This window comes from Thamnophis sirtalis, unplaced genomic scaffold (genome assembly GCF_051295495.1).
Source record: "Thamnophis sirtalis isolate CommonGarterSnake01/CBP01778 unplaced genomic scaffold, rThaSir2_p1.2 scaffold_6, whole genome shotgun sequence".
NCBI classification, from domain to species: Eukaryota; Metazoa; Chordata; class Lepidosauria; order Squamata; family Natricidae; genus Thamnophis; species Thamnophis sirtalis.
The window spans coordinates 82,828,688-82,849,723 of NW_028261386.1; the positions used below are offsets into that span (position 1 = coordinate 82,828,688).

Consider the following 21,036-nt stretch of genomic DNA (forward strand, 5'->3'; position numbering starts at 1 on the left):
TATTCAGGCTTATATTACTACATCAAAACATCAATAACCTAATGTAAATGGGCTGACATAATTTCTGAACCAAGAGAACAGACATATCAGGCATGGAGAAGAAGGCTTAGTGATATGATATCAGTAAAATAGCACCAAGGTTTTTTGGTGCTTTTACAAATTTATTAAACAAATAATATAGCTTACACAGTTATTAAACACTTTTTGCTGACAGTGGCACAATGTATAAAAGTTCTGTTGACCATGAGTGGAGAATTCAAAAATTGTGTTTGCCAACAAGCTATCTATTCTTATTCTTAATAAAAAGAGTGAAATATCAAAGATACATTTTTAGGGGGAAAACCACAAATTTTATACCTATTATTTCAAGTTCATATTATAAACTCATTGTAAATAAACTTTACTAAAACTCCCTTTTTATGACCCAGTAATACTTTAATTCAGGGTAGAGTTGGGGCGACTGAATGGAGCTGAGCATTTACTGGCCAGATGCCCTTCCTGACTCCACATGGAGTTCGCAGCAGATATTTTTTCTTTGTGCCCTGAGACAGAAATCTCTACTACTACCTAGGATTGAATTCTCAACCCTCCAAGTGGGAAGCAAGCATCTTCAGCACAAGGTCACTTGTAGTAAGTAAACTTTACTAATCTATTAAAATGATTTTTAAAAACTATTTAAAAAACTATTCATAAGTTGCAACTCTGGATGGGGTACTCAGTGAAAAAAAATGCAATACAGAGCCAAAATAGTAAAACACAGCCAACACCTAGAGGAAGTTGGGTGTAGCAAACATCTAAAATCTGGATCTAATGCACAGGAAAAAGCCAGATCTTCACAGCTTTATGAAAGACTGAGAGTGAATGTTTTAAAATGAAAATAGCCATAATAACAATACCATCCTGCAATTCCTTCAGTATTTCTAATTTGTAATTTTTCAATGATTAAAATTATAAAGATATAAATATTAGTTTTTGTTATCTGTTAAAGCATTGTGACAATGTTCCAATATAGTCCTGTGCAATTTGTTTTTGATGCTTTTTATACTAAAAAGATATATTCATTGTCTTAAATATTCCATTTTTAGACTAATTTAAGTTTTAGAATTTATCCATTTACTCAATCTAGAACAGCCCTTGAATCATTTAGAAATTCTACAAAATTCACTGAGCAATAACGTATCAATAAAATTTCAACCTTGTTTCTGAGGGAAGATTGAGTAATTTGAAAAGAGATCCTTTCCCCATAATGATATCAGATATTAGAAAGTTGCAGATTCTCTACAGTTAAATATAAACGCTTCATCTATATGTAAATAGAAAATTCATCATTCTATTGTTATATTGAATCAACTTTAAAAGTCCCCAGAAAAGAAAATGGTCTTTTTTATATTCTCCATTAATGTTACTATAAATCTCTTATTTGGTATTAAAACAAAGAATGCTAGGAACACAAATATATGCACAAAGGCCAGACCACACAATTAACTTTGCAAATTAAAGGCCTTTATTAAAATGCATGAAATGTAATTATTTTCAAATGCAAGTTTGGTAAACAATAGGTGAGAATATACAATTCAACATGGAGATTTTCTTAGGGGGGGGGAAAGGTTTTTTACTCCTCTCTAAAACTTGTAGGGACTCTAGAGCTTCTTTATTTAGATTACTTAGATTAATTGCAGCACTGGATCTTAAAAGCATCCAATTTTGATTACTTGGCTTGAGTTATCAAATTCTACAACAGAATGAAGGCTGTTCATCATAAATATTAGATGACAACTAAATGTTGATGAAAAACTATAATTGCCTTTAAAAGACAAAAAGACCTTCTAATTTCAGAAGGCTGCATGGATATTTTAGATAACTGCAATGCAACCATACTTTTAGAAGATTATAATCTTCCTAGAGTACAGTACACTTGAATGGACCATTTCTTAATCATTTTTTTCAATTCAAAGCCTTTTAAGATCATTTATAAAACTTCATAAAGTTGCCTGAGCACTTTTGACAAATAATTTTACCCTGGACAGCAATTATTCTCTGCCACCTTTATTTACACTAGCTGTGTATGGAAAAAACAATAACTAGTATTGGTTATGTAACTTATACTGGCAGTGCAATGTAGCACAGCTCCAATGTTGATTGTATTTCTCACGTAGTGATGTCAGAACAACACAACTGAAGTATGACCCTCAGCCAATAAACTACAATAAACGTTTTTAGGGTGATTCAATGGGAAAACTTTTAACATTCAGACATGGGGCAGGGGAAGGAGGCCAGAGACATAACTGTATGACTCTGTGAAGAACAAGCAATGTGGAAATGTTACTGCATTAAAAATAGACAGGTTAGGTCAAAGCGTGAGTGAATAAGTTAAGGTATATTTAATTCAAATATTGGCTGTTTTCATTTATAACCAACCTAATGTACATATATTCTCTTCATTATTTTCACATATTCCAAGAATTCATCTTTCTCTCTCACAGTGATTTACAAACCAATATGGCACTTTCTAGAAGGTTATCATGGGCTGAAGGCTCTATAACAACAATCACTATTTTTGAAAAAAGAAAAGAAAATGATTCAAATGAATTTCTTTCCTGAGCAACTTAAAATTTGGAATGTGCTGAAAAGTCACAATAAATAAGTAAAAAAAAAATGAGTGAACATAAAATGTGCTTTTAAATTATTGAAAGTACATTTTTTCATGACGGATATATGGCCTGTTCTTTCAGAAATATTAAAAGCTTATGTGCCAAATAAATTTATGAAGTACCTTTCTGGAAATAGAATAGAAGTCAAGTTGCTTATATAAAAATATACAACATTAACATCTAGCGAATAAATCAACTGGCAGCTCTTGCTTTTAACATTTCAAAGTATTTGTGGCAAAGAATAATATTAAATAGCATGATAAAAAATAGATTCTAGTGAAATTGCAGAGAAAGCAAACATGTTAAGTAACCCAGGATTCTTGTAGCACACACAAATTTTAACTTTAAAACAAAACAAAACATTCCAGCATGTGAATATTAAATTGCTCCCCAAAAGAAAACAATTCCACAGTGTGTAAACTAATCATTACTCTTTAAATGTAATTTCATAGAAACCACTTAATATACAATGCAGCATTTTGGTTAATTATTGTTTTGAGTTCCCAGTGTGTTCCTTCAGAGTAGTGCACTGGAACCACCTAGTGAGATTTTTCAATCATGTAAGTGTGTAGCCACAACATAATTTGTGTGTTCAAATCCTGCTAGTAGCATTGTAAAAAAACAGAATGCAACAGATATCCATCGGCTCTGAAAAGGGAATTTGTTAAATGGGAGTTGACTAATATACACCAAAACAATAAACAGAATACGCACCCAACTCTTACAACTTTGTTCTTTCAAGTGGTAATTTTTGATTATCAGTCATAAATGTTGACTATTGCAGTCAGAGTACTATTTGAAGATGCTGTTAAGAGTATCTGCTGCTTATCTATATGCAAGAGTTAAACTTTGACTTCTTTGAGAGAGAAAAAGAACTGAAGACATCTGATGGGATCACAGCATATTCATCTTCAGTCTTATTTGTCAGAAAGTATCAGATTTTCAGAGTAGTTGAGGCAATTATAAATTTCCACCTTCAGAAATAATGTCTTGAAATTAGAACCAATTAATTTTATCAATATTTACAATGTTACAGAAATGTAACATCCCATAAAGTTCTTGTTCCCCTTCTTTTATGGATATTTGCTTATTGTCAAAACTACTATGGAAAAAGGAATCTCCTTTACAATAAAAAAAGAATATCTCATATTTTCTTCTGCAGTCTAAGTTTAAATTCCATTAATGTTATCCTTTTCGGTTTTACTCAACCTCAGCACTGTACTGATATTTAATGATACCCACCTTCTCAAATTCCCAACACTCTACAACTCTCCTTGCTGCCAGCCAGTTACTGGCAACACAGATCTAATTGGGAATCACTGAAGTTGTAGTCAAACACATCTAGAGCATGCTAGTCATTAACTAGGCTTCTCTATATTCCTATTTTTACTGTTGTTAACAGCCTGGTTGTCTCTTTTCAAATGGTATTAGTAGCAATGGATAGTTTTGTTATTTCAGAACAACAGCATTCCTTATTCAGGCAATGACAAATCTCTTATATCATGCTATTATTTCAATGTGCTCAAATAAAACTCTAATATATTAAATTAAATGCTACATCAGGCAAGCTAGTTTTGTGAAAATTGCAAATGACCAACAAGGTGATATCATCTTGTAAAGTACCATATACAAAAATAGTTTACAACATCAATGTTATTTCTAATTAAACAAGAGATGATATATTTAAAAGTATATTCTAACTACAATAATGCTGTGGAGCCCAGGAAACAAACAAAAATATTTCAACAAATACACCTTTTCAGAAAGGGGTTCTGAGTTCAATCTAAGAGTAGTGTCTTTTCAAATGCTGCTTTGTATTAACTCACTTTCTTCAGATTGTTATTAGCATTTTTTAACAATTTGGAATCCGTCTTGCATCACCTTTTATAAATATCTTCTAACCACTTTTCATCGTCTTGCTCCTCATCTTCTGTTACTGGCTCTTCAGTTTCTAGAGGAGAAGGAATGGCAAATTCTGGCCTAGGAGAAGAGTTACCATTTGAGGATCTTAATCCAAACTTGCGTTTTAGCAGGTGGAACTGCTCTTTGACATAGTAGTAGAATTCATATTCATATCTCATGCGCTGGTACAAGATCTGGATGGATTCTGTTGAAGGGACGGTTTTTTTCACTGTCACAGTTAGGTTGCCAAGCTTCCTATGCTCTGTAAGACATTTGGATAAAGCGGAATTTATGTCAAGACAATCACTTTCATTATTTTTTGAATTACTAACATGCCCTCTGCTATACACACGATCCCTGGAAGGAAATGAGCCTGCAAATATCTCAAAACTGAAACATGGGTTTCATTTTTTTATTATTATATCATTTTTTTTTTTAAAATTTTTATTTACCATAACCTAAGCAAAACATTACTTCAAAGGCTCTAAATAAGACATGGTATTTAAAATATTCTGACCTAAATAGAATTCAGAGATTTAACCAGAACTCCAAGATTTTCATTATGAATAAATCCAAGAGAGAAAGGACGTTGGTCTTACCTGAACGTCTATTTTCTGATGGGAGGAGGGAATGGTCACACGTGGGTTTTATCACAGCCTGATTGGTCCAAGGCTGAGAGGAAATCTATAAATACCGGTGCCTGTCCATTGCTGGCCCAGATTCTCGAACATGAACGGTACAACTGAAAAACAAGAAACAACACAACAAACCCCGGGAAACACCCCCCGGGCCCTCCCCTTGGCTCCAACAGACAGAACTCAGGGCGGGTTGTGACCATTCCCTCCTCCCATCAGAAAATAGACGTTCAGGTAAGACCAACGTCCTTTTTCCAGAATGGGAGGAGGGAATGGTCACACGTGGGACATACCCAAGCTAAAGTCCCAGGGAGGGAGAACAGGAACTCTAGGGCCCAAGGGGAGCCTCAGCCGCCACCCCCTGTAGGACCCTACGACCGAAAGACGCGTCCGCCGACGCAAAAGCATCCAGACGATAATGCCGGATGAACGAGGTTGGAGTGGCCCAGGTAGCCGCCCGGCAGATGTCTTCAAACGGGGCCCTCGTGGCCCACGCTGCCGAGGTCGCCGCGCTCCTTGTAGAGTGCGCCGTGATGCCTGACGGAACCGGCCGCCCTGAGGCCACGTAGGCCTCCGAGATGGCCTGACGCAGCCAACGGCCGATGGTAGCCGAGGACACCCTCGAACCCAGAGCTCCAGGTAGGAAGGAGACGAACAAGGCCTCAGACTTGCGGAAATCCTTGGTCTGCCGGAGGTAGATCCGCAGGGCACGGCGGACATCCAGACGATGCCAAAGACGCTCCCTGTCAGTGGACGGACTCGGGCAGAAGTCGGGCAGGACGATCTCCTGAGCCCTGTGAAAGGGGGTATTTACTTTGGGGACGAATGCCGGGTCAAGGCGAAGGACCACTCTGTCCTGGTGAAAATGACAGAGGTCGTCCTTACAAGACAGGGCGCCCAGCTCGGATATACGCCGGGCGGAAGTGATGGCCACCAGGAAGACCACCTTCAGTGATAAGAAGCGCAAGTGCACCGAGCAGAGAGGTTCAAGGGAGCTCCCGTTAAGGCCTTGAGGACAAGCGGAAGATCCCAAGTGGGGAATCTATGAACGGGGGGAGGCCTGAGATTAGCCACCCCCTTGAGGAACAGCTTGACCAGAGGAGACTGGGAAAGGGAAGAAGACCCCGCCCCCCCAAGACCGAGGACAGAGCCACCACTTGGCGTCGCAAGGTGTTTTGCGAGAGCCCGTCCTCCAGGCCCTTCTGAAGGAAATCCAAGACGTTGGGAATGGTGGCTCTGTCGGGAGAGATGCCCTTGGGGGAGCACCAGCGGACGAACGCCACCCAGGTGGAGTTATACATGCGGGTCGTCGAGGGGCGACGTGCCGCCTCGATGGTGCGAATGACCCGGAAGATAGATGAGCCCCCCCTAGAAGCCGCCGTTCAAGAGCCAAACGGTCAGTTGAAGCCACTGAGGCTCTGGGTGAATCAGGGCCCCCTGCCGTAAGACCACCTCCCCTTGCGGGATCCTCCACGGGGAAGTCACCGACAGCTGAACCAGGTCCGCAAACCAGGGCCTCCTGGGCCAAAACGGGGCCACCAGAATGACCAAGGCCCCTTCCGTCACCACCTTCCTGACGGTCCCCGGGATGAGTGGAATGGGGGGAAAGGCATAGAGAAGGCCCGGGGGCCACCGGCTCCTGAGGGCATCCGTGCCCTCCGCCGAGCTGGATTGGAAACGGGTGAAGAAACGCGGGAGTTGTGTGTTCTCGGGAGACGCAAACAGGTCCACCCGGGGGGACCCGAATCGACGACAGATCTCCCGGAACAGCGACGGGTGGAGTTGCCACTCGCCGTTGTCCAGAGTTGCTCGACTGAGCCAGTCCGCCTGGACGTTGGAGAGTCCCGAGATGTGCTCCACCACCAGAGACTGTAAGTGTTTCTCCGCCCACGACCCCAATCGCAGAGCCTCCAGCCAGAGGGCTCTCGAGTGGGTCCCGCCCTGACGATTGATGTGCGCCTTGGTGGCCACATTGTCCGTCAGGAGGAGAACGTGGCTCCCTTCCACCGAGGAGCGAAAGTGACTCAGGGCCAGACGCGCGGCCTTCAGTTCCAGCCAATTGATGTTGTGACGGAGGTCCGAGGCCGTCCATCTGCCCTGAGCCATCCGAGAGCCCACCAGGGCCCCCCACCCGAACATACTCGCGTCCGTGGTGACGGTCACCCTGCTCGGCTCCCAGAACAAACACCCCCGCTGGATGGCCGGGGAGAGCCACCACACCAGGGATGCACGGACCCCCGCCGAGATGCGGAGAGTCCGAAGGGAATTGCTCATTCGTCCCCTCTGATAGGGGATAAGCTCCCATTGAAGGGGGCGAAGATGGAGTCTGGCCCACGGGACAATCCCTATGCAAGAGACCATCTTGCCCAATAACTGCGACAGAGAGAGGATGGAAACGGAGCGCTTTGTGCGAACGCTCTCCGCCAGCCGACGAAGGCTGACCTGCCTCTCCTGAGACAGACGCACCTCCCCCAACTTGGAATCTATGACTGTCCCCAGATGCAGAATGCGAGTGGAGGGAGTGAGATGGCTCTTTTCGAAGTTTACCGAGAACCCCAGGGCCTGGAGGCTTCGAATGGTAATCCGAAGATCTGAAACGGCCTGAGACAGGGAGCCTGCCTGAAGCAAGACATCGTCTAAATAACATTGGAGGCGGACCAGGACCGATCTCAGATGGGCTGCCAGAGCAGCCAGGACCTTTGTGAAGGTCCTCGGGGCCGAGGCCAGGCCGAAGGGAAGAGCCCTGTACTGGTAATGGTGGGACCCGTGGGAGAACCTCAAGAACCGGCGATGAGTGGGCAGGATGGGAATGTGAAGATAGGCCTCCGTGAGATCCAGGGAGGCCAGGAAATCGCCTTTCCTGATGCCCTGAAGGATGGACTTGAGCGATGACATTTTGAACCGCCTGTAGACCAGAAACCTGTTCAGGCGCTTGAGGTCTAGAATTGCTCTCCAACCCCCCGTGCTCTTCAGGACCACGAAGAGATTTGAGTAGTGGCCCCGGCCCCGTTCCCCTGCGGGAACCGCCTCCACCGCTTGGATTTCGAGGAGGTGGGCGATCGCCTGACTCATCAGGCGGCGGCGCTCTTGACTCCGGGATGGAGGGAACGACCGAAAGAGATTTGGAGGAGTGGAGAGAAATTCTAACCTGAGCCCGTAATGAACCGTGGCTCGGACCCAGGCGTCCGACGTGATGTCGTCCCACCGGTCCGCATAAAGAGCGAGGTGGCCGCCGATGGGATGACTCGGGTTCGAGTCACTTCCCCTTGCGGAAGGGACGGCCGCCTCCCCCCTGAAAGGGCCGCCGAGCCTGGCCCTGGAATCAGCTCCTGTCCTGGAAGGGCTGCCCCAAGAACTGCCTGTCAGAAGAGAAAGAAGAGAAGCGCTGGTTATAGCCGAAGCTAGGGGCCCTATACCGTTGCCTACGGAAGGGACGTGACTTGTTCTCGGCCTTCTTAGCCGTGGAGGGGAGGACCTTCTTCTTATCCTTATCCTCCACGAGGATGCGAGTAAGGGCCTCCCCGAAGAGATCGGGCCCTTTGAAGGGGGCAGCCGCCAAATCCCATTTCGCTTTGTTGTCCATTTGCCAATGGCGCAACCATAGGAGCCTACGGGAGGTGACCGAGGTGGCCAGGGCGGTAGAAGCAAACTTGACCGTATCCAAGGTCGCGTCAGCTGAGAACTGACACGCTGCCAGAATCTTGACCAGATCCTGATGGATCCAGTCTTCCTGTATGGGAATGCGTGCCTGCAGCTTCTTGAGCCACATGACCGTGGCACGATTAAAGTACGAAGCTGAAGCCGCCGCCTTAATGGCCCACGCTGTGGTGTTGAAGTTCTTCCGCAAAGTAAGCTCTGCGCGCTTATCCTCCGGCTTCAACTTATCTGCCGCATCGCCCGACACCACCGGGGAGGAGGACACCAATGCGGCCACAGGGATGTCAACCGTCGGGAGCTGATGGCCTGAGCAAAGGTTTGCTCCATGTTATAATGCCGACGGTCGGTACTGCCTGGAGAAGAGAAATTAGAAGGTTTAGCCCACTGGTCGGTCAGAACCTCTAGGAACAAGGGAGGGGCAGGGGTCTCTTCCTTGTTGGTGGCCGTGGCAGAGAACATGACCATGTCGGGATCCCTTGGGAGGGGCACATAAGGATCCCCAGTTCCGACCTTGGTGGTGTGCCTCGCCTTATCCAAGAGAACTTTAAACAAGGCGGGCATAAATAGGACCTTAGAAGAAGGTTCCTCCGAAACAGTGGTATTCTCATCATCTGAGAATCCCATCTCCTGGGGTAACTCCCCCCCACCCCCAGGAAGGAAGTCTCACTGATCATGGAAGGGGAGGAAGCCCGAAACTGAGCCCTGTTCAGCCCCCCATGCCTAGAGTAAAGAGAGCCTTTGTCCCGCTGGGCAATGCCCCGAGTGATGGCTGCAGAAATAAGCCTCTTAATCCCTTCAGGGAGATTATCCAGATCCTCCACATCCCCAGAAGTAGAAGCAGGGCCCTGAGGGGCCAACCTTTGGGGGGAAGAGGGGCCTCTGGACGTGCCCTCCAGAGGATCATCTATGGGGGATGGAGAACACCCCCTCCTGGAGAAGGCCCGCGACCTACCAGGGGAGCTGCATGAAGAAGCCGGGCTAAAACCTCTAAGTAGAGACCTTTCTGAAAAGGGCCTAACAGGGGACCTGGATCTGTCCCTAGATAAAGACTTGGAGGACTGGGCCTGCCTTTCTGCCCTGGCAAAGGTCCTTTCCAGCACCCTATGGCAAACTGCCTCATCCCTAGAGACAGAACTGGAGGGGCGCCTTGAAGAAAGGGGTCTCTGAGGGGGAGTCATCCCCCCCACCTCCTGATCCAAGGCCTCCTCACTCCCAGTAGGGCCTGCCCCCTGCCCCTGGGGAATCTCCGCTCCCTCGTCCATGCCCCACTCACGTGTCCGACGAAAGGAGCAGGAATCGGCCTCCAAAGTCCCACCTGAGACCAGGGCCTGAAGCCTGTGGGGAGACCTAGGCTCAAGGCCTCTCACTAGGCCGCACTAGGCCCGTCGATAAGGGCCAGGCCTCACGCACGTGGCAGCCTCCAAAATGGCCGCCGGAACTCCGTGCGCGGGAGAAAAGGGCTGGAAATAATCACCAGCAGCCCAGCCAGGCTTTTCTAGCCAGCGTTACTTTAAAATGAGCAGGGAGAGCCACACGCTCTCCTCCCCCTGCTCTGTCTCCCCGGCAACACAAACAAAAGAAGCCTGCAGCGAGGCCCCTCCGGAGCGATCTGCTCGCTGGAGCCTCGAGGCTTCAAAGTTTCACTTTAACTTTCCTGCTGCAAAAACAGCCGCTTCAAGGCAGTTTGAATGAAGCAGTTTGAATGGAGCTCGCACCCCCGCACCCCCGGGGACGGGCAAAGGCTCCTGGCCTGCGGGGGGGAGACTAGTGCCCCACTGGGCTCTCCCCCAGCCGCCCGAGGCAGAGATCTGTCCCTTGGGGCCGCAGCAGATCAATTTAGAATTTAAAAGGATTTAAAGTGCCCAATTAGCCAAATAGGAATCAGATTGAATAGAACTCACCCAAAAGGAGAAAACAAACAGAAACCTATCAAACTACTCTACAGCTTGGACCAGGCTGAGAGAGAATCTGGGCCAGCAATGGACAGGCACCGGTATTTATAGATTTCCTCTCAGCCTTGGACCAATCAGGCTGTGATAAAACCCACGTGTGACCATTCCCTCCTCCCATTCTGGAAAATAAGATATGTTCCCAGTGAAAGTGAAATTGTGGGATTTAAGTTGTTATGATGAACTTTTTACTCTGCCTGTCCATTCATCCATTCTGTCTACTGTCTCCCTGTCTATCCATTTTCATCCTGATTACTTTTGGTCTTTGTAATTTAACTGACACGACAGTTGTGAGAAATTTTAGATCTGGAACCAATTTACAAAACTGATAGTGTTTATGATAGAGAAAAAGAAGAATTGATAACTGCAATGTGACTGTATTCTCCTGGAATCCTCTATGCATTTCTTATCTTCATTCATTTATATGTTTCTGAAAGCAATTCAATCACTAAATCTTTTAAATGCAGTATATGATGTGTTTTATCTAATATGAAACGAGCTAGCTGAAAATGGTATGTGCAATCAGTTTCCTTTTCCACCTCAATCCAGGGAAGTACAATCTATTGTCTTCCAAAAATTTAAAGTAGCCTCTCAAGAGCCTCCAGAGTTTCTTTGAATAGTTTTTTAGACATCCCTTCACTCAGAATTAACTGGTCCAACCTGTGTGCCTCAAAAGAAAACTTCTGATAATTCCCCATTTCTGTAAATCCTATAATGCATGCAGGCATTGATTTTTGATGGCCTACATAGGCTGTCAAACTCACGGCCAAATGCATGGCTAGATGCATTATGCACTGGCCATGCCCATGTCCAGTTCAGCGAAGGGGGAAAAAGTCCCAATATGTCACATAATCCCCCCGTCACACCCCTGGCCTACATTATGTAGTACTAGAAAACAGAGTTAATCCTCAAGATGGCTTGATTTGATGTTTGAGCTTTTATAATTTTAAGTTTTGATTTTACTTTTACTATGGGTGTTTTAATTAAAGAGTGTCTTGTTTATTGTTAATTACTATAAAGTTCTGAAAATCTGATCAATTACAGTAATTATTTTCATAACTTAAACAAGCAAACAAAAAACTAACAAAATAGGAAAATTATTACAGGAATCCTTGATTTATTACTACAATTGAGTTTGAAATGTTGGCGATAAATCACAGTTGAGGTAGTTGTTACAATAGGTTTTTATGACAATCATAGTCATCATGGTCAAATGAACCACTCAGTCATTAAACTAATCCGGCATATGCAATGGGTATTTTTGACATTTTCTGCTAAAAAAACCACAAAAGAGGCACAAATTGCATTTACATCAGGAGTCTGCAACCTGTGGACTGCAGCCCAGTGCCAGGCCATAACCCATTTGGAACTAGCCATGGCAGTGCTGAATGAGTACATGTGTGCGTGCATTGGAAACTGCATTTGTGAAAGTGATGCACACACGTGAAACTATCCCCTTCCCATTGCCACCACTGCCGGTGTGCCAAGCTGGAAAGATCAGAGATTGCTGGTTTACATGACTGTGGGATGCTGCAACTGGTTGTAAGTACAAGCTGGTTTCCAAGAACCAAAATGCAGTGATACGATTTTGTTGAAGATGTTGACACAGTGCAACATTTTATGATAGTCAGGCCATAAAACACTCTTTTCAAGGCCATTGTAACTTCAACTGGTCAATAAGCAACCAGTCATTAAGTGAGGACTACCTAATAAATAAATGGAAAGAAATTATTTTAATCAACTAAATTGAAATAGTCTTATTTTTTTGTCCTGTTCCTGTCCAGTTTTGGAATATGACTCCTTGCACAATGCCTTCTGCATTCCCACCTTAAATTCAAGACTATGACTCAACAGTTTTGGAACATTATGTTTATATTACAGATAACAAGACATTTTTTTTGTGGGGTGGCAAGATGAAGGATTCAACCTTTCAAACCTCCTTTCCTCCAGCACTAAATCCTTGCAAGCTGCCTCTAGACAAAGATAAAAATACTAGGAATGTATCACCCTCTGTATCATCCTTTGAAGGACAAGCTATGTTGCAGTCTTATCCACTGCTATAGTTTTTAAATATCAGCTGTTGAAGCAACACCTACCTGGAACTATTATACGAAAGATGGATTTCAGTCTTTTTTTCCTGACCATATGTGTATTGCAACTGGGGAATTGGCATTGATAGCAGTGGTGGGATCCTGCCGGTTTAACAACTGGTTCGGTGATTGTGTGTTTTGTGCAGGCTCTGGGGAGTAACTTCTAGAGAGTAACACAGCTGTGGTGCGGCAATCCGTTCTGCTACATGAATCAGCTGAGGGGATATAGGTAAGTAAAGCGCATGGTGGGCCAAACTGACTGTTTGGAGCGGATCATCAGAGCTAACGGTTCACCCGAACCCGTCTGGACAGGCTGAATCCCACCCCTGATTGATAGTGTCTGCAGTGACAGTAATGTACTGGCTAGTTATCTGAGAATCTACTTGACCCTTTGACCTGTCTCTAGATTGTGCTGCTATTATTATTTTGGATCTTCTTTTCTTTACCCCAGACTTTTTGTATCTCCATTTATCACACTGACTGGGCATCCAAGTCAACCCCAATGATTGGGATTGACAAGTTATAACTTGTACAGGCAACTATTTACAAGAGTTCCTGCTCGTTCATGAGCTTGTGCATGCTATCTTGCTGTATTCCCATATCAGATTCTATTACTTCCCCTACAGGTAGTCCTTGACTTACAAAAGTTTACTTAGTGACCGTTCGAAGTTACAACGGCACTGAAAAAGTGACTTATGACCATTTTTCACACGAGCATAGCACCATCCCCTTGGTCATGTGATTTACATTCAGATGCTAGACAACTGACTAACATTTATGACGGCTTCAGTGTTCCTGCGTCATGTGATTACCTTTTGAGACCTTCTGACAACCAAAGTTGATGGAGAAACCAAATTTCTCTTAACAACCAGACTACTAATTTAACTTCTGCAGTGATTCACTTAACAAATGTGGCAAGAAAAGTCATAAAATAGGGCAAAACTCATTTAATACATTTCTCACAGCATCATAAATTATGAGCTCAATTGTGGTGGTTATGTTGACGATGGTGAACCTTTTTGTAAAGGTGTGCCAAAATTGTGCGCATGTGCACTATCACGCATGCATGCCCACACCCTCAATGCGTCCCGCATACCTGCCTGAACCCTCTGCCCCAGGCACGTCCGCATGACTGGAGGCTTTCCTGAAGCCTGGGAAGGGCAAAACGGCCTCCTCCGCCCCCACCGGAGGCCAGAAACAAATCCTTTCCAAATTTCCAGTTGGCCCATTGGGCCCATTTTTGCCCTCCCCAGGCTCCGCAGGCTTTCCTGAAGCCCAGGGAAGGCGAAAATGGCCTCCCCCAGCCCTCCAAAAGGCCAAAAATCAGCTGGCTGGTGCATGCATGTGCTCAGGATCTGACGGCTCGTGTGCTGGCAAATATGATTCTGTGTGCCACCTGTGGCACACGGGCCATATGTTCGCCATCACAGACCTATACAATATAGGTCGGACCTGATTCTGACAGAGATTCCAGTGGTAGTAAAAGATTAAAACTGTGCTGATCAGATAACATCCACATTATGTTTAAAACCATGTAATGGAAATACATGAATATATAATTTAGTTTTCCTCATAGGAGAATAAGTGGAGTGAATTACTATCAAATACTCTGGCTGTTCATCTATACAGATTGTTCTTTCTAGGCAGGATAAAGAACAATGAAAAACTGCCCACCCCACTGCAATAACATCCTAATCCTCTATCATGATTGACATTAACTTGCCATTAGAGATTTGAGCCTAATTAGCCAAATCCGCTACCTCTATCATGGTGCTAATCTCCACCTTCTCATTTTGTTTATACAACTCTGTATTTTCTTTTAATAAAAATCCGAAGTAACTCTCAAACCTGTTTCTTGAACTTAACCACCCAACTCATCTATGAAATGCACATAATGAAAAAAAAATGATGCCTGTTTGGCTCCATGCCAGACCAAGCATACTAAAAATGCTGTGTAAACTCAGCTGCTTCAGTTGAAGACAGGAAACCCATATTTTATGACCTTCTAGACCGGTTGCCATATGGAGCGCAGCAAACTGCGAGCCATTTATTTTAGAAACTTTATTTTGTCTTATAGTATCTCCTTTCGCTTTTTATTACTTAAGTCAACCAAAGACCAGTTTGCAAGTGATAAAATCCATGCTGAAAATAAGAAAAAAATAAAAAAGGGGGGGGGGGAGAAAATAATCACAAATATTTGCTCTGTGAAGCAAAAACCCAAATTTCCTTTTATCTATCTAAAAGCAATGGAAAAGTAATGCTTTGTTATATATTATGTATATTTTTCTAAGCAGCCTTTTTTTTTAAAAAAAGGCCAAAGTACTTACAGCTGTGCAATTATTTGAATGTACAATTGTACACTAATTGTAGGAATGTATATCTCTAGCTGTTTTCTATAACAAAATGATGACATACAATAGATGTTATACAATATATGACAATGCGCTATTAAGATAGTGCTGAGATGATGGATCACGCATATTTATTACTCTTACAGCCTGAACCTGTGAAAGAATGGGAAATCTCAGAGGCAATGTTTTGATACAGAGTTCTCAATGTTTATAGTAGCTTTACTCTAAAGACTGGCAATTGTCCAAGAAACCTGTGGAGCCAGATTCTCTCTTCAAATGTAACAACATAGCTGAATATATTAAATATGTTTATTTTAGCCAATGTTCCTTCATGTTCTCTTAATATTTCAAGGTTGGAAGTTCTCCTTTTGGTTAAACAGTGGTGGGTTTCAACTCCCATTCCAACCAGTACAGTTGGAACAGGGCCGGCGGTGTCCTCATGGACGCGTGCAGCGTGCACATGGATCTTAGCGCCTCTGTGACACTCCGCAATGCTCTAGCTGCTCTGCGGAGCATTGTGCAGGCACTGTATGTGCGGAATGGTATCTGGTGCTCCGGGCTGGCTCCGGTACACACGTACCAGGGCGTACCACCTGCAACCCACCACTGGTTAAACAGTTCTCATGTTCAGGTTTGATAACTGCTTTGTCTTCTTAAAAGAAACTATCAAGGAATTATGGGATTGAATGTATTCTTTCCTCTTCATCACAAGTATAAAATTAAACAGTTCTGCATCTGTAATCCATTTCAATCTGTTGTTTAGAGATGATCTTCTATTGGCTGGGGAATACAAATTATGTATCAAATTTATATATTGGGAAACCTGCAAGATCCCTACAATGGGGAGTTGATTTCACTTGCAGCAAGAGGATGCTTTTTCTGCCCAGTTTTGGGAATTGGTAGGATGTTCCTTTGCTTACCTTTGAACCTGCCCCTCATAAGCACTGTAAAATCATGCCATGGAAATCGGTGGCAAATAGCTAAATTTCAGGTACATGAATTTGGAACATTATTAGGACACTTTAAAAGAAGTCTCTCAGAGACTTCTCACTTTGAGTTCCATTTTTTGGGGAAAAATATATGGGTTATTTGAACTGAATATGGATTGTACGTGGCACTGAGATTTGAGGAGTAATGGGTCATTTTTAACAATTCCAAAATGAAACGTGGAGGAAGAGACCTGATGGTTCTTTTTCAACTTTTGCTTTTACTTCATATTTAAAGCCCATGTTAAAAAAAATCCATGATGCTTAAAAGCAATTTTATCAATAGATGGAAGGAAAGATGATGAGAAAACTGAATGTATTTATCTGGCTGGGAGCTCAAGCAACTCATTCTTAGATATTAGATAAGATTTAGAAAGCATGAAGAATTCTTTGTATTTTTTTTAAAAGGTTGATATAGAAAATTATTGTGAAAATCAGCAGCAGCAACATTTATTCAGCCTGGATGGCCAACAGAGAAAGTTTGGCCTCCAAAGCTGCTTTTTGAAGGACAGAGAAGGGCTGGGTCAGTGAGGATGAGGCAGGGTGAGGCTTCTACAGCTAAACCTTTTGCTTAGTGTTATGGCACAAAGCCAATACAGGATAAGTAAAAAGGGTATCCCATTCATGACAGTCTTCTGTTTTATTTCAAAACTGCTCTGATTACGAATACCATTAATCATTTATGAAAATAAAGTACTAAAAGTAGACCTTCCCATTTCCCCTTCTTCTTGAGTTTGAATACTTCACACCACTTAGTATGTAATATGTAAGGTGACCAGACGTCCCACTTTTGGCGGGACAGTCACGATTTTTAATAATTTGTCCCGCGTCCCGGGGCATTTTTAAAAAGTCCCGATTTTTGTAGAAAGGGTGCCCCGCCACTTTCTTCGCTCCACCATGTGGCTTCCTCTTGCAAACATTTTCACTCATTTTTCCAGGTCTATCTTTGTCTATAGACTAGTGGCTGTGTGCCGGGAGTGCGGCCTGCAGGGCTGGAGGCTGCGCGGCGGCTGCGCGCTGCCGAGCACTAGCAGGAGTCGTGGGGTGGGCTGACCGAGCGGCCTCACACGCAGCTCGCCTCACCGCCCGATGGAGGCTGCTCGGCTGCTTTCCCTCCACCCTCCCCTTTTTCCTCCCCTTCCTCCTCCTCCTCACTGCGATCTGGATGGCCCTTTCGCATGGAGCAGCAAGATTATGAGCAATGCGGGGTTGCTACGCTAAGGGCGCCTGGTCCCAATTGGGAACTGCTGCTGCTCCTGCCGCAGGGACCCAGCGGCACCCGATCCCTGCAGCAGTGGCTGGTTATGCTCCTGGCCGCGGGCCCCTGCCACGTCCAGCGTGTCTTCAACAGCAAACGGGTTGCCCGCCCGGCTAGCTGCTGCTGCCCCTCCATGGCCGGGTCATCCCAAACACATACGACCCGGAGCTCCCCGGGCCTAGCTGCGTTGCACAAAAGCGCGGGAATTCAAGGAATCCGGCTTTTTTTAAAAAAAAAATCCCGATCAACTTGATCGCTCCGGCTCTTCCCGCCCGGACGCCCGCAGCCCAGGAGCCGCCCGAAGACTTGCAGCCTCCCCTGGGCGAGTCAGCCGCGGTGCAGCCGGTGGTGGGCAGGAAGAGCCAGCGAGGGGGTGGCGGTGGAATCTTCGGCGGTGGAGCAGAGTCGCAGCAGCGCCAGCAGCCGGGCAGCCTCCATCGGGCAGATGGAGATTAGAAGCGGGTGGCTGCTGGGCATGTCAGCCTCCGCTTTGCTACTGCTTCGACTGCCACTGAAATGTGGAGGGGGAGCATGGTATTTGGGAGGGGGCTCATTGTTGTGCTGGAGGAAGATTCTAGATTTTGACCGGACCACCTTACTGCGCATGTGGAGGAGGAGTGTTTCCGCCAAGGCCAACGGACCAGCATTCCATCCTGGTGATGCCTTTTGAAGTTATCTCACACCTGACATTTGGGAGAATTATGATTGGACTGTGCAGGGGATGCTAAGGGGAGGGGAATGAATTATACAATATATTATTCGCTTTCGCGCCTAAATAACCAGTCTTAGCTTTGCTACGCTTCTATTCATTTATAATTAGTAAAAGTACACTTGATTTCAACAAATGGAGTCTGGTGGTTTTCTTTCCTGATTTGTGAATGAAGAAGGGCTGCTCCTAGCTCCCGCGCCTCTTGTTGGCTGCCCTTCGCTGCCCTTGCATTGGAGATGGCCGAGATGCAGTAGGGTGTTTGCAGAAGATCTGGAACCTTTAAAAAAATGAGCGATCAGGTTGATTGGGATTTTTTTTTAAAAAAAATACGCCGGATTCCTTGAATGCCCGCACGTGTGTGCAACGCAGCTAGGCGGGGAAGCTCCTCTTGGGATGACCCGGCTATGGAGGAGCAGTGGCAGCAAGCCGGGCAGGCAACCCGCTTGCTGATGAAGACGCGCTGGACGCGGCAGGGGCCCGCAGCCGGGAGCAGAGCCAGCCACTGCTGCAGGGATCAGGTGCCGCTGGGTGCCTCCAGCGGGAGCAGCAGCAGCAGCAGTTCCCAGTTGGGACCAGGCGCCCTTAGTGTAGCAACCCCGCATTGCTCGTAATCTTGAGGCTCCACGCAAAAGGGCCGAATGCGGAGGAAAGGAAGGCGCGTTGGGTATCCAGATCGCAGAGAGGAGGAGGAGGAAGGGGAGGAAAAAGGTGAGGGTGGAGGGAAGCAGGCAGAAGCAGCCGCAACAACCATGCTGCCCGGGGTGGGCGTGTTTGGCACCAGCCTGACCGCCCGGGTCATCATCCTGCTTCTAAAGGACGAGGGCTTCGCGGTCAAGGCGCTCTGGGGCCGCACTCAGGAAGAGGCAAAAGAACTGGCCAAGGAAATGAGCATCCCTTTCTACACCAGCCGGATAGAGGAGGTCCTGCTGCACCAGGATGTGGATTTGGTCTGCATCAACCTGCTGCCTCCTCTCACCAGGCAGATCGTGGTGAAAACTCTGGGTGAGTCTCCGCGGAGAGCTTGGTGGGCAGCTGGCTGGACTTCCAAGAGGTGGGGGGGGGGAGAAGGAGGCCGTGGAAGAAGTGGCAGCGCCTTGAAATGGAAAAAGGCCTGTGTTGCGCACACGTGCCGGCATTCAAGGAATCCGATGGTTTTTTTTAAAAAAAAAAAAATCCCGATCAACCCGATCGCTCCAGCTCTTCCCACCCGGACGCCCACCGCCCAGGAGCCACCCGAAGCTTTCCAAGAGGGGGGGGGGAGAAGGAGGCCGTGGAAGAAGCAGCAACACCTTGAAATGGAAAAAGGCCTGGTCTCCCCCACTCCCATCAATGGTGTCCCGCTTTACCAATTTTAAAATCTGGTCACTTTAGTAATATGTAAGGAGTCTGATTCAAAAACTGAGGAAGTTTGACATTAAGAAAGGGGGGGGGGGAAGGAGAGAATATCAAAATGAGAATAAAGTTCTCTCTCTAGAAAACTCCACTTGTGACATGGAGACTGACTGTTCTGACTAACAGCCAGAGAATTAGAATCAAAGCCATCCTCAATCCAGCCCTAAAGGAACAGAGAGCCCACTGTCAAGAAATTAAGCTTGCTTCAGAAGTAAACAAAGTGATAAAGAGGGGAAAGAGTTACTAACATTTTCTTCTGATGACAACTAACACAATTTTCCCAACAGGTTTACTATGTCTCTTGGAAAGGGAATAATTGGATCGACTTTCTCCTGGACTAGAACAATACAGGAAATAAAAGAGGGTTTGAAAAACATTATTGATGGCTTTCTTAAGAGTCCTTAAATATCTCCAATGCCTGAATCCAAGATGAACATTTTTTTTAAATAGAAAGGAAGTTGAGATTAAATTTACTTTTGTATTTTTATAACCATTTTAATATTCTGCCCAATTGTATTAGACAGACCTTTTTTTAAAGGCATATGGCTCTGCAGTATATGCCATCTTGTTACTCTCACTTACTCATTCCCAAAGTACAATTATAAAAATAATTTGTAGCACTTGTAAGCTATGAATTTCTTTCCACAATTTAATAGCTCTCTTTCTTCACTTGAAACATGTGGGTTAACATGTCCTACAGTTCTCCAGAACAGCTGGATAGTTCTGTGAAAACTGAAGTGACAAGACTTCACAGATTTGTTTATAGATAAGAAATGGATTGTGGGAAGGAAGCATTTTAAGAGAAGGGGGTAAATTGCTAAAGTTGTTTATACAGTATTTGTGATAAAGGGAAAAGTAATTTCTTTATTTTCTTTACTATATTTTTTCTTTCTTTTCAATTTCTCTATTTTTCCCCTTTTCTACACCTTCTACTTTTTTTTTAGTTTGTACTAGTTTTGATTGTTCAACTTGTGATGTTGATAAAATTACTATTGATTTTGGAGAATGAATTTTATGATTCTTGAGAAATGTCTGTTCTGGGTGGAGTTATATAGTCTTCTATGTACCAGGTTTGCAATTGGGTGGCTTCTTTAATCTAACACTGATGTGGGACATTGATCAAGCCTTGGTGCTAAAGAAAGAAGTAAAACTAAGTTCCTACCTATTTAGAAGCCACAAAACTGATTTTGATGGCTCATGAGCTGATAACCAAGACACAATAACTGTAACGCAATCTCTATGGAATGGCCTTTATAAATGATCTGGAAATTGCAGATGACCCAGAATGCCTGAACACAGGTGGTGAATGGCGTTCCACATAAGCTTTATGTAGAAACAACCTCATTGATTGCTGGTTACTTTCTGAGAAAACTTCAAGCAAACACAACACTATATTAAGATCTGCAGTTAAGCATTACTGCTATCAATTAAAGAGACCTGCCTATTGTCTACTTCT

At 44.7% G+C, this 21,036-nt stretch overlaps 1 protein-coding gene across 1 annotated transcript in view; it reads right to left on the bottom strand.

Moving 5' to 3' along the window:
* Positions 1–1,473: 1,473 nt before the first annotated feature.
* UST (uronyl 2-sulfotransferase) overlaps positions 1,474–21,036 on the bottom strand; it is a 165,240-nt gene continuing 145,677 nt past the window's right edge. Inside the window, exon 8 of the mRNA XM_087718311.1 lies at positions 1,474–4,815. Within this exon, the coding sequence (XP_087574437.1) occupies positions 4,529–4,815 (287 nt within the window). The 3' untranslated portion in view covers positions 1,474–4,528. The remainder of the gene's footprint in view (positions 4,816–21,036) is intronic.